The sequence below is a fragment of the Sciurus vulgaris genome, assembly GCF_902686455.1.
Source record: "Sciurus vulgaris genome assembly, chromosome: 19".
In the NCBI taxonomy this organism is placed as follows: Eukaryota; Metazoa; Chordata; class Mammalia; order Rodentia; family Sciuridae; genus Sciurus; species Sciurus vulgaris.
Window position 1 is genome coordinate 23,010,017 of NC_136480.1, and position 13,380 is coordinate 23,023,396.

The 13,380-nt window shown below is 47.4% G+C and overlaps 1 protein-coding gene across 4 annotated transcripts in view; it reads right to left on the reverse strand.

The window, feature by feature from the left end:
- Positions 1-6,066, reverse strand: part of EOGT (EGF domain specific O-linked N-acetylglucosamine transferase) — a 28,932-nt gene extending 22,866 nt beyond the window's left edge. Inside the window, exons 1-7 of one of the 4 annotated variants that reach the window (XM_079122516.1) lie at positions 5,936-6,066; positions 5,073-5,294; positions 4,452-4,505; positions 3,527-3,608; positions 2,232-2,455; positions 1,106-1,197; positions 439-547 (exon numbers count right to left, since the gene is read on the reverse strand). In XM_079122516.1, coding sequence (XP_078978642.1) covers positions 439-547; positions 1,106-1,197; positions 2,232-2,441 — 411 coding nt within the window. In that variant the 5' untranslated portion in view covers positions 2,442-2,455; positions 3,527-3,608; positions 4,452-4,505; positions 5,073-5,294; positions 5,936-6,066. Of the gene's footprint in view, positions 1-438; positions 548-1,105; positions 1,198-2,231; positions 2,456-3,526; positions 3,609-4,451; positions 4,506-5,072; positions 5,912-5,935 lie in introns of those variants that run through there. The other 3 variants (XM_079122515.1, XM_079122514.1, XM_079122513.1) reach the window with 3 other exon arrangements.
- Between the last annotated feature and the right edge of the window lie 7,314 nt (positions 6,067-13,380).

The window sequence follows — 13,380 nt, forward strand, 5'->3', positions numbered from 1 at the left end:
ACATCCCCAGCCCTTTTTATTTATTTATTTTTATTTTGAGGCAGGGTCTTGCTAAGTTGCTGAGGTTGGCCTTGAACTTGCCATCTCCCTGCCACAGCCTCCTGAGTCACTGGGATTACAGGCGTGTAAGGGATTTGGAAAGACACCACGATGAGTTTCTCTCCTTTAGCATATTTGGTAGGGGGAGAGTCTAACCCTAAAAGTATTTTAACTGCCTCAAAAGATAACTCTCCGACATATGTGTGAAAGGAGAACCCGGCTTCTGAAGGACACAGAATCACCCACGTGGGGATGCTAAATAAAATTCTAAGCAATAAAGAGAGGAGGAGGCCTCTGGCAGTGGCACCTGTCCTCTGTGTACACGTTACAATCTACTCAATGATATTAACAACCAAGAGTAAAACTAGCGCGCTGGCGCTTGAGGACGCTGATGCCTACCGTGCTCTCCGGCCGGCACAGCACGCGCACCTCCTCCAGCCGCTCCCGGGCAAACCCGAAGTCAGCCTGCTTCCAGAACATGTCCTGGGCCGCCTCCAGCGAGTCCATCCTGTTGGCAGAGGAAAAGCCTGCTTTCCCTTGGCTTTTTCTGGGCCTGGAGCCTTCTTCCTATGCGTTAAGCTGTGGAAGACTGCCTTGCTTTGATTTTTGCATATGCTCTCTTTGTGTCCCCATAACTATCCCCCTGCAGGAGAAGCTCCCAGAAGAAGCTGTGCAGACACACAGGCTCAGGATGAGACAGCAGGCGCGTGAGAAGTCAGGGCCCAGGATCCGAAGACAACCAATGACTCATGGCTGCGTCTTCTTCACCCCATTGGCCCTGCCCCGACGGGAAGCTTCTGGGATCCTGAGGAAGCTCTCCATTGTCTCCTGAGCACACCATGGGAGACGCTGTCTACAGCCACACAGCCCCCCTCTGGCCGAGGAAATGATAGATATTCCCACCCAGTGTGAACACAGTCAAATGGAGTCCTTGCCTGGACAGGCAAAATAATGCTAGAGAATTACTATCTAGCCAACAAGTCCAGCTGGCAGGTAGGGTACTGCCAGGCCCTACCGAAAAAGCAGAGGTCTTAAAGGGAGCAGGGGATTCCCTGGGGAAACTTACCATCCCAGGCTGCAAACAGGGTAACCAAACCTGAACTCTGGCTGGCAGGTCTTCTCGTAACCCCAGCAGTAGTTCAGATTCTCCAAGTGTTCCTGCAACATAAGACCCGCACATGTAGTCAGGTCTCCATTCCGACGTTTGGAGTGAACGCTCAGATTTCTCCATTAAGAAAACAAACCTTTATACAACTGTCATATTTTACTTATGATTCACGTTCCCAGAGTAAATTCCAAGAATAGCAGTCTCAAGGTTCTCAGGGACTGTCTTAGTCACCCCTGTGTCTGTCCCCTAACCAAGAGTCCAAGCTTTACCTGGACCACCAAAGACGGCCTGATTTTGGAATTTCTTTAAATTCTGGCTTGGAAAACTGCCTTTCTCAGAGGGCAAACTGATTCTAAAATTAGTCCCTCAGAAGATAAGTAAATTGGAATTTCTGTTACTAAACAAGCACAGCTAAATGTCACGGATCAGGAACTTGGCTCATCAATCAAGATCAGCAGAAATGCCCACGGTCCCAAGGTCACACCCCTGAAGCCCTGGAGGACACGGAAGGCGCTGCAGGCCAGGTTCCTCTGCAAGGCGCCAGGAGCACGCTGGTTGGATTCCAAGATCTGCTTTTCCATGATTTCCTGCACCAGCGTGTGGGAAAGGAAGTGTCTCCTGGTGCCCAGCTTTGATCTCCGAGGCTGTCTCAGACGTCTTAATGGGCCCCTATTTGAGGCCTTTCCAACCTCACAGTCTTGCTTGGAGAAAGGCTGAGGTGTTATTACTGAAATTAACTGCCAAGAGACCTCTCACACGCCACGGAAAAAGGAAGAGGTGTGAATTCTTTACTCAGAACAAATGTTCTTTTCTGCCTAAAACCTGATTTGCTTCATTTACAGAGTGTGCAGATAGGACCGGCTGCCATTTTAGCAGTGGCTTAGACCCTACAGGTCACTCCTGTGCATGGACACGGTTGTCAGACAAGTTCAGTCACTCGTAAGTGTGGTGGGATGAACTAAAGCAGTGATTGACTCAGACACATCCAAGAATCGGAATTCTACCTTCAGTTTCACACGGTACGGCAGAACTAGGAAGCCAACCCAAACCTCATCCTTCAGAACGGGTGGGACAAAATGCCTACCTTATATGGACAGTGTGCGTCCTTCTCACAGATGGTGGCGATACGCCTGTTGTTGTGCAAGAAGCGGGGAATGTGCTCCTGGTGCAGGCGCAAACTGGCATAGTCAAACAGGGGTCCACCCGGAGCCCCGTGGGTCTCAGGGGCAGCCTCATCTGGACCACTCAGAGAGACTTCGTGCAGTAACGCTCCAAAGGCAAGCAGCGTTAACATAGCAGCCTCCAAACCTAGGCAGAAAATAAACACATTGTCATGAGAAAATTTCCTTTAAGAGCCGAAGAAAGGGTCCAGAGCTGAGTGAGCGTAACGACAGTGCCCTTTGCGACATCGCTGAGTGATGCTCCTTTATTCGTCAAATGCTCACTGAGCACCTGCCCCGCGCCCAGCTCCAGTTAGGAGCTCACTCTGCACATAAGGGAGGGGAGAAATCACACCTGAACACATTTCTTTGGCATATGTCAGGTTGGATATGCAGAGGAACCGCAGACCTCTGCAGACTGAAGAACGGTCCTTTCGTAAAGAGAAGTATGCACAGCCTCCTCAGCAGACTCAGAGGCAGGCCCGGGCTTTTCCACCCGCCACTCCCCCACTTTTGGTCCAAGAAAGCTCTTTCCACAGGAAGAAAGGGGGCGTTCCTGATGCCTGACCCCTGCAGGGATCCCCACAGGTGGCTGTGACCTGGGAGGGCCATCTGCACAGCAAGGCAACCCTTGCTAGCTGCTGCTGAGCTCCCTCCCAGCCCTATGGGCCCACATCCCCCATGGAAGCCCAGCCCCACATCGGCACCCTTAGCTCCACACAGGGTTCAGCCTTTCACTTTTCCTTGAGCTCAGATGCAGAGCTGATTAGCACCTAAGAAGATCTGTGTGTTCTTTTCCCTGTTGTCTATTGCCAGTTTATTTTAAGGACTGAAATTACCAAACCTTCAGTGGGAAAAGAGCACATTTAAAACTTCCTCAGACAGAGCTGACTGGACAAGAAAGAGCAGTGCCCTCGCAGCGCGTGACCTACTGCAAAAGACATAAACCACTGAATAAAGAAACATTCAGAGGACAGGCCTGCAGATCAGGCCAGAGGCCTCAGACTTCCTCTTAGAGGAAGAGAGCACACATTTCCGGCTCTGCTGTGTGCAGGATCTTCGAAGCAGCCTCAACAGTGCCTTTGTTGAGAAGGCAGCCACAGTATCATAAAGGACTGTGGCTGTGTTCCAATAAAACTTTATTGACAAAAATGACCAAGTTTACTGCTGAAATAAAGGAATACAGCAGCCAGCATGGTGCAAGAACTTGCACACTGACCTCGGTCATCTGGGTCTGGACCCCAGTCTGCAGCTTTTTGGTGAGCAAGTGGCTTAACCTCTCTGTGCCTCAACTTTCCCACCTGTAAGATGGAAATAACAGTGGGCATTCTTCACAAGGCTAGTGTGTGATGAGTGAATTATGGTAAAGTGTTCAGACATGCACCTGGAACAAACCAAGAGCTTTGTAAGCACTCAAGAGAACAGGGAGCGTTATGGAGCATTACAAAAGTGTGTCTGGGGACAAGAGCATGTGGCGGAGGCCAGGCCCACTTTGAGTCCTGTGGGAACAGCAAGAGCGGAGACATCCTGAGCACACCTTCCAACAGGGACATAGGTCACCTGTGGGAGTGGTTGTGCCCCAGGAACCGCAGTAGTGAAACCAAGGACCGACACTGGCCTTAGAAAGCCGTAACACTGGAACATGACGTGGTCACATGCCTTCCTGAATCACCCACCCAGGGAGGGACAAGTCTCAAACACCTCCTGCACAACCCAGGCATGATCACGTGACTCTCAGCTTGCTTCAGAGGCATCTTTGTCCCCTTGTTCTGGTTTCTGGGTTTTTTAAGGGGCCCTTCCACCAGACGATGGAGCCATAATACACACTGGCTGCTCCTCAGTAGTAGCATCCGCTGCTTGCGGGGTGTACAGGGCCACCCGGCTTCCAAATCAGCCTCCGCTGACACCAGGCCTTTAACAGACACTGCTGAGTTGAACACACCTGGAGTTTCAGTGGGACACCAGAAGACATCCCTCCTCCCCAAGGACAGTAAACCCAGGGGTCTTCATCTAGGCAGCCCTGAAAAACAGGTCCTTGCCTGTTGTAAACCTGATCTGAACTAACATTCGTTTTGGGGATTTTATGAAATTTAAGAAGATGTGGTGAAAGAAACAATGACTTTACTTATATTGGAGCTATTTACCTCTTTAATCCTCAGAACCACCCAGAAGCTATTGCCATTTCAGGTATCTAAAACCTGTTGGAAAAGAAACACATCACCTCAAAAGCACGCTAACGTAGACTTTGATATCTAGGAGATGATTTGATTTAAAGAAAATATTATGAGAGAAAATAATGAATGAAAAACGCTTTACCAGGAAGCCCAGTTCAGACACTCTGTCTTTTCCTCACTAAATACCACACCTCTCAAAGCAAATCTGAGGTCCAGCCTCAACACAGCAACCTGGCAGGCAGAGTGGACTGGTGAGCAGGAAGGCGGGGCTCACTCTGCACAGCCATGGATGGTAGAGGCCAAGAGAAAACATCGCCTGGCAGGGCAAACAAGACCCTGCTGTCTGCAGGGCTGTCAGTGAGCCTGGAGGGGCACCGGCAGGCCATGCTGGCCTTTGACTCCTCAGGGCTCTTGGGGTGATAAAGTCATCGTTGTGACCAAGTCCTGAACTTGGGTTTTGGAAAGTCCATTGTCTTGGAGGGAGCTCTGGCCTGACTTAACACCCATCCCGGGAGTGACACAGGAGGCATTTCGATTCTAGGGAAAATGCAAAGACGCTGATGGACTCCTGGCTTCAGCTGGGGCACCTACCCGCTTGCATAAACCGGATGGAGGAGGCTGCTGGTGCATCAAAGCACGACCTCCCAGCCTGGCAGAAAGTCTTTCTGATGTCGGTCCTCTTGCAAGGGCCTCGCAGCAGCCCAGGTCCAGCTGGGTCCAGCAGTTGGCAGCGTTGGCGGCTGTGCTGCTTTTCTCCAGCCAGAACAGCTGGCGCTCTCCACGCTCCAATCCCTTGATGGGATTTCCACAGGCCTAGCAACAGAGGAGGAAGACGGCAAACTCTGACAAATGACGAGATGAAACCTGGGGTCCACAGGGCCACAGCGGTGACATGCGCAACGCTGTGACAGAGCTCCGAGCCAAATGCATCTGAGACGCAAGGACTCCTCATCCGCCAGTCCCCACTGTGTCGCCCAGTTCCGCGGTGGATACAAGCAGGGCTGGGAAAGGGCTTGGCAGCCTGAGTCGCCAGGGCGGGGGTCCCCCAGCTGTCCGCCACAACATCAGTCCCCTCCCTACTCTGGCGGGGTCAGCGGCCAGCGCCCTGCCGCCGCGCAGACACTGCGCCCTGTTTGAGACCCCGGCCAGGCTCTCCCTGGGACGGCCTGGGCGCTGCGGCCCCGGCGTGCGCACCACCGTCCGGGGTGCACCTGGGAGAGGCCTGGGAAACACGGCGGATTGGGCGCAAGCCGGCGGCCCGCGTGATCCGGCGCCGTGCGCGCCACAGCAGGCGCCGGGGAGGCCAAGCGCGCGCGCCCGGGAGGGCCAGGACGGTGCCCGCCGCGGTCCCCGCTGCAGGGGATGCGGAGGAGGGCGGAGGCTGCAAGCCTCCGGGAGGCCGCGGCAGAGCAGCGCAGAGCGCGGGCGCAGCTCGGGGTCGCGGCGAGGCCCACCTGGAGCCGCGGAGACGGCGGACGGGGCCGCAGGGGAGGAGGGAGTCGCCACAGCCCGCCGCGCTCGCCGGAAACCTCCGTGCCGCAGCGCAGCGGGGCCAGGGGGCGCCCGGGAGCAGGCGGCGCCGGGCGGGGCGCGGGGAGGGGCGCGGCCACCTCGGGGCGGTGCGGCCGGTACTCCCCCGGGCGGAGCCGCTGCCGCGCCGCCTCCGCGGCTGCCCTCCCCGGCCCTCGGGCCGGGTGGCCCGTACCTGGGCTTTGCGGTCTTCGAGGTGCAGGCCGCTGAATCCTGCCCTTCTCAGGGAAGACGAGCTGCCCCGGCCACTTTCTGGTGGCCAGGATGCCTCGGGTCCTCGCGCGGTTTAGACGCGGTGCGCTTTCACCTGCCCGCGAACAGCAGGTCCGAAAGCTGCTCTGCGAAGTGGGGCTTCAGGTGTTGCCCTGACCTCCATCGCCGGCGCTTACTTCCATTACCTGGGGTGAAGGCCCGCCCTCGTCCTCTGCTCTGGGAAACGCGGACCATGAAGGACCGACTCGACTTGTCCTGACTGAATGAAGTCGAGGCCGTAAAAATAAACAAGCCCAGGCGTATAAAGTCCCTAGTGTTAAGTAACATGGTCATAAGGAAACCCGTTCTTCCCAAAGGCTTAAAACTTCCGTTAGTACTGGGCTAAGTTAGAAATTAAGTGTCCGAAGCACTTTCCTTTGTCTCTTCAAATAATAGCAAAAGCATATGCAGCATTTAACACACGCCAGGCATTATCCCAAAACGCTTTTCAGGTGGTGACCCGTGTCACGGAAGGAGAGTCTCTAAGAGATCTCCTGCTTCATTATTTTATACTCTGCCTCCCCGCATCGACAAGAACAGGGCTTTCCTTTCGTTTTGGTGCCACGGCCAGGTTTTTTGGTTTCCTTTTTGAGGCACACCCCCAGACCAGGACTGGAATTCTTTTAAAAAATGCTTCCTCAGCCAATTGGCTACCACCCTATTTTTGTCATTACAGGAAATGTAGTTTTCCTGTTAGCTCATTCTAAATAAATCATTGTAAACACACTCCTTTTACACTAGTGATGTACAATTAAAACATACAGATACCTGAGAAAGATTTCTAAAAATAGATCAGTCTAATTGCAAAGATATACAAACCAACTTGCTCTCACATCTACATGGTGCTGTTTTAAACAGCTGCATATTGAATGGTCATTCAGACTTAGAAGAAACATGAGGAGACTTTAAAAACATGAGATTGAACTCTGTGTTACTGTAACAGGCATTCTCAACTTTGCATTTTATTCCCAAAATCAATGCTAACATTTGATTTTTAACTTTCTGCAAATTCACATTTAACATAAATTCAAATGTCTACCAACAGACTTGCTGAAACTGTGGTGTCAGCTTTCTGTTACTCCAACATAACTAAGATAACCAACTTATAAAGACAAAAGGCTTCTTTGGGCTCAGTTTTGAAGGTGTCAGTTCATGGCCTACCTGCTTTTGGGCCTGTGGTGAGGCAGCATATCATGGTGGGGAGCACACGGAAGAGCAAAGTCACTCAGCTCGGGCTGGGGAGTGAGAAGAGGAGGGGAAGGACTGGGGTCCAACATCCCCTCCAAGGACATAGCCCCAGTGACTGAAGGCCTCCCACTGGGCCCCCCCTCTTAGTTTCCACTGCCTCTGAAAACACCATGCTGGCACCAAGCCTCTGGCACCTGGGCCTCTGGGGACACTCCAGATCCAAAGGACAGCCACTGGTCTTCATCAGCACAAGGCAGAGCTATGCAGGTCTGCAAAGGAATGGAGAGACGTCGCCGTGCACTACGGGATGTCACTGGGTGGACAAGGGATGTGTAACCTACAACTTATCCAGGAGGGAGGGGAATATGCACACGTATGTGCTCACACACACACACATCTGTACTTGATATCCCTTTAGAGATGGAAGAGTAATATTTAACGTGATCACCAGTAGGGACAGGAAGGGATATAGGACAGGGGGCATACAGACGACAACTTCACTGAACACCCCTTAGTTGCACGTGGCTTTGGGATCATGTGAATATGTGACATCATAAATCAATTTTAAATTTTAAAAAGCAATCTTGAAAACTGAGAAATGAATCAGCTGTATGTAAATGCTCTCAAGTTGTGACCTATCACACAGAGAACTACCCCAAGCAACTCTGAAACATAATTTCTACATCCTTAGTAGAGACTGGAGGAATTACAAAAAAAACCTATAGACACTTTTTAGTTATCAAACTGTTGGTGGCAATACTGGTATTGTGGAATAAACCAAGTAAGTGCATCAAGGTGGTTATCTTTGAAGCTGAAATTTTGGACCTGCAATACACAGGAAAGCCTGATGAAGTCATATAATCATCCTATATTTCTGAATTTCCCTTGGAAGTCTCTTACTCTTTCTACGAAAGTTTTTTATGAAAACAAGTATCTCACATAACTGTATTACAAAGGCCTAGGTATAACCTGCCCAGTAGCAAGAAGCACCTGTTATTCCCAGGCTGTGATCTCTACAAACCATTTCCCACTAAAAGAAATGCAAACTCCAAAGAAAAATGGATGATCTTGGGTCTGGGAAGGAAATACGGAGAACAGCTGGAAGCATCCCAATTCAGGGCACAGGGAAGTAACAAAAGCTGGTAGGCAAGACAGGAGCCATCTGCAAAGTCCAAAGACAGGACGCTATAAAGCATCTACAGAGGTAACTGTTGTGGACTGAAGCGCAAATATGTTTAAATAATTATATTTAAAAAGCCCAATCAACCAATCACATAGGCCAAAGACTTCACTGTCCATCTTTGATGGTATAAGGAAACCAATTCTTATTTTGAAACTGGTAAAGGAGAAGAATCTATCCTAATTATCCTACCCTTCCTATGAGAACTATAATGACAGTAATGACATGGTTGATGAGGTGAAGTGTCTTTTCACAGGGACATGCCAGCTACAAAGATGGAAAGGGAATGGCACAAGAGACCAGCACCCTACAAACTCTTAGGTAACTGATTTAGGGAATGATCATTCCCTAACATTCCCTTGGACATGCATCTGCTGTGGAATACCACACCTCTGCCTAATGAAGTACTTTAGTCAAGAAACAACTGCCTGTAGAACCAGGTAGAGGAGACCGAACACACCAAACACAGGCAACACGATCCAGATGCAGGGGAATTCCATGGACCAACAGTTCAGGTGCATCTACAAAGAGCTAGAATCACAGGGAGAGGGAGAGACAGTGGGTCAAGGGATCCAAGACACAGAGCAACAACCACAACAAGGAAGGCTTCTTTGCATCTTGATTAAAAAATGAACTTTAAAAAATAATTCAAGACAACTAGGGAAATATTAACATTGGGTATTCAATATACAGTTTTTCAAGTGTGATAATGGTATTGTGATATTTTTAAGTCCTTGGATTTTAGGGGACATATGTAAATAAATCCAATTACATGTTTGAAACTTGCTTCCAAGTAATGTGTAAAAGCCGGGTGCAGTGGGCGCACGCCCGTAATCCCAGCCGCTCGGGAGGCAGAGGCAGGAGAATCACAGGTTCAAAGGCAGCCTCAGCAAGGGCAAGGCACTTAGCAACTCAGTGAGACCCTGTCTCTACAGAAAATACAAACTAGGGCTGGGGGTGTGGCTCAGTGGTCGAGCGCCCTGAGTTCATTCCCAGTACCCTCCCCGCAAACACGTCAGGCTGTAACGGATGCCCACCAAGGTGTGAGTGAAACAGGATGGGCCACAGCTACTGGACACTTGGACATCACAACAGTGTTCTGCTTTTGCATGTTTGAAACTTTGTGTAATCAGAATTCTTACAACTGCACCAGAAGCCTGCTAAGAGGGCTAGGGTTCACTAACACCCGGACACATGGACAGGTCCAGCAGAACTAGCTTACTGGTTCCCTCGACAGCTAACTGCTTAAGTCACAATTTAAATCCATTGAAGATTGAAGTGAATAAAATTTGGCTGAAGCTGACCTTGTGCTATTGTTGATCAGAGAAGCAGCACACATGGTTACAGGACCATCAAAGCCCAACTTGGGATGGAGGCAAAGCACAAATTTGAATCCCATCTTTGTGACTTACTTGCCATATGACCTTGAGCAAGTTACCTGACCTTTTTCCACTGAAAACATGGGTGATAAAGGTACCAACTTTAAAATGTTGATTTAAAGATGAACAGCAGGCACATAGATCCTTTCCAAACATTCTTGGGACCATATGTATTCTTCACTTTTCTATGAATATGTCTGTATGCCATTTACTACACGCACACCCAATGAGCCCTGGGTCACAACCCCATGGCCTCACATGGCACTTCTGTAGCACATGCTACATACACACACTGACAGCATAAGAACTCAGTCCCAATCCCTGCAGGTCAGACCTTAATCACCAAAGTCAATCTGATGGCCGACAGAAAAAAATGGTTTTGTGGCTAAGGGGTCATGATCCTACCCAAGTGCATTTCTTACAGTGCTTGGGGAAACTCAAGACTGTTTCACCCACCCGAGCACAGATGTCTGAATGCTATGTGCTTTTTAAAATTAAGCTTATGATTTGGAAAGAGACAAACTGGGCATGGTGTTGTCTAAAACTGAAAGGAACACCTCATCCATGCTTGGCTCACCATAAACTATCAAAGCAAGAAGAGTCTTTAATATTACAGAAACGGAAAAACCTCTCAGTGCCTCTTGCTTAGTATTATTTGAGGTTAAAACATTAAAAATTTAGCTTACTTGGGAGGGGGAATATGTGGGGAATTCCAGAAAGCTCTAAGAGTAAATTCTTTGTATCACAACTACAGATTACTGAAGCATTTTGAGTTTTTTGAGGAAAATTATTTAAGTCCTAAGAAGAGAGAATTTAATTTCCACTCTGTCTTGTAAGACAATCTGGCTTTGCTAGAAGGTGCAATGCACACGTAGGGCAACAGCTATTAAAAGTGGTACAGCTAATCATGGAAGAGGATGGAGCATAGTAAAATATTTTTAAAAAATAGAGCTAGTGTATCATCAGCCATTACACTTCTCAGTACTTATCCAAAATAACAGAAAACAGGACCTGGAATAGAACAGAGATTAGCAATCTCACCAACTCTGCAGCACTAGTGATGATACCAAGAGAGGTCGACAATCAAATGTCCGTCGACTGTTGGTAGATAAAAGAAAGTGATATAGCACGCAACAATATATATTTCAAAAACTACTTTGAAGTCACAAAGCTTCATGATACAAGCAACATGAACTAAGGAATAGAGGACACATTTTATCTGCTATTCCTGAATACAGACACAGCAGAAAACCTTTAGGCATGTCTGAACACTGTTGTAACAGTTGGGCACAGTGGCACCCACATGCGAGTCCAGCTTACTGGGAGGCTGAGGCAGGAAGATCTTGAAATCAAGGACCGCCTGGGCAACATAGCCAGACTCTCTCAAAAAAAAAAAAAAAAAAAAAAAATTTAAAAAGAACAAATGGGGGGCTGGGGAGATAGTTCAATTGGTAGAGTGCCTGCCTCGCATGCACAAGGCCCTGGGTTCAATCCCTAGTACCGCCAAAAAAAAAAAAAAAAAAAAAAAAAAAAGAACAAATGACCCATCTAACAATCACCAACAGTCCAATAGTTAATGTAAATAAGTACTTAGAATTATGTTTTCTAAGAATCTACCTTCCTTAGAGAAAAGAGGCCTAACACTAATAATACTCTTAGTGTAACTCAAAAGAAAATTTGGCCTTATCCTTATTTTCTTAAAATATGAATTCCAAAGTAATATGATTTTTTAAAAACAATATCATCTTCACTCACTGGTATTCAGTACTGTTAACTATGCTAAAAATGAAATACATCATTACTATTTAAAATCTTAATCAAATCAGATCCATACACATTTACATTATCGCTCCTGAGATTTAAAATAACCTGTAGTTTAAATCATACTTTTAGGGGGGCTGGGATTGTGGCTCAGTGGAAGAGTGCTTGCCTGGCACATGTGAGGCACTGGGTTTGATCCTCAGCACTACATAAAAATAAATAGATAGATAAATATATAAATAAGTAAAGGTATTGTGTCCATCTACAACTAAAATAAATAAAATAAATCATACTTTTAATCCTCTACAAAACATGTGCCTGAAGTTCTTAGAGTTGAAAACTGACCTAGAATCCCTAGTAGTTCAACTTTTGTTTCTATGGAAATGAACTAGACCACAGATAAAACATCTGAAGTCAGCGGTCATTTTCTCTTCTCTTCTGCTGTTTTCTAAGTACCATAATCATGGGACTTTTAGTAAGCGTTCAAATACAACTTTTAGTTAATAAATCAAATGACAATTGAGACAAAACGAGGAAAAAACATTTCCTGACTATTCTTTGCATTTACTGAACTGCAAAAGTTCATGGCTCTCTAGGTCAGCAACTGTCCACACTTAGGAACAGCTGACTCGCAATGCAGACCTCTTGGTACATTCTACCTGCTGGCCACGTGCAACTGAAGTTGTCAGGAAGAGGCCTCCCAAGCTGGAAGGAGGCGACAGTCCACTTTCCTGTCCACACACCCGCAGTGACCCCGGCCCAGGCCTCTTTTACTCTGCTGTCGTACCTGCTTGCTTTCAAGAACAGAAACCTCTATTTGCAAACTGTTTGTATCAATTTAGATATGAATATCATTTTACTAGTACACAGATAGAGAAGTGTTCATGACAAATAAAATATGGCAACCAACATGTAATACACGTTCCACTGCCTCCTGGAGTTCTTAAGAAACAGATTCAGTACCCTTCTCAACTTAGAAATGTATCAAAGTGATCATCAAAATAAGATTCAGCATGAATATCAGCTATTAATTTGTAGATAAAATAACAGTAATATACAGCCAGAGACTTAAGTAGCTACTTGTCATTTTAAAGTTGAGTGAGTTGAGCTGGAAGGCACATGCCTGTAATCCCAGTAGCTCAGGAGGCTGAGGCAGAAGGATTGCAAATTCAAGACCAGCCTCAGCAACTTAGCAAGACCCTGTCTCAAATAAAAAGGGCTCAGGATGTGGCTCAGTGCTTAAGTCCTCTGGGTTCAATCCCGGGTACCAAAAATAAATAAATAAATAAATAAAAGTTGAAAAAGTTGACAACACTTCAAAACTTTAAGTGACCTGATTTTATTAATAAGGATTTAAAAATGTTAAATGCTATTATGTTAAAAGCAGAGGAGTTCTATTTTAATCTTTTCTCTGCAACAGGTTTATTTTTTAACTAATGAATATTCTTAAAGACCCTTTTGATGATTCCTGAACTCCTGGTTTCAAACACTCCACCAGAACTTTGTGACTTTTTTCCCTGTACTTTCTAATTCTGCACACCCCCTCTTGTTAGCAATCATGTCATTTTACCCCAGAATTTTAAAAATAGGCTCACAAAAAGCTATTAGA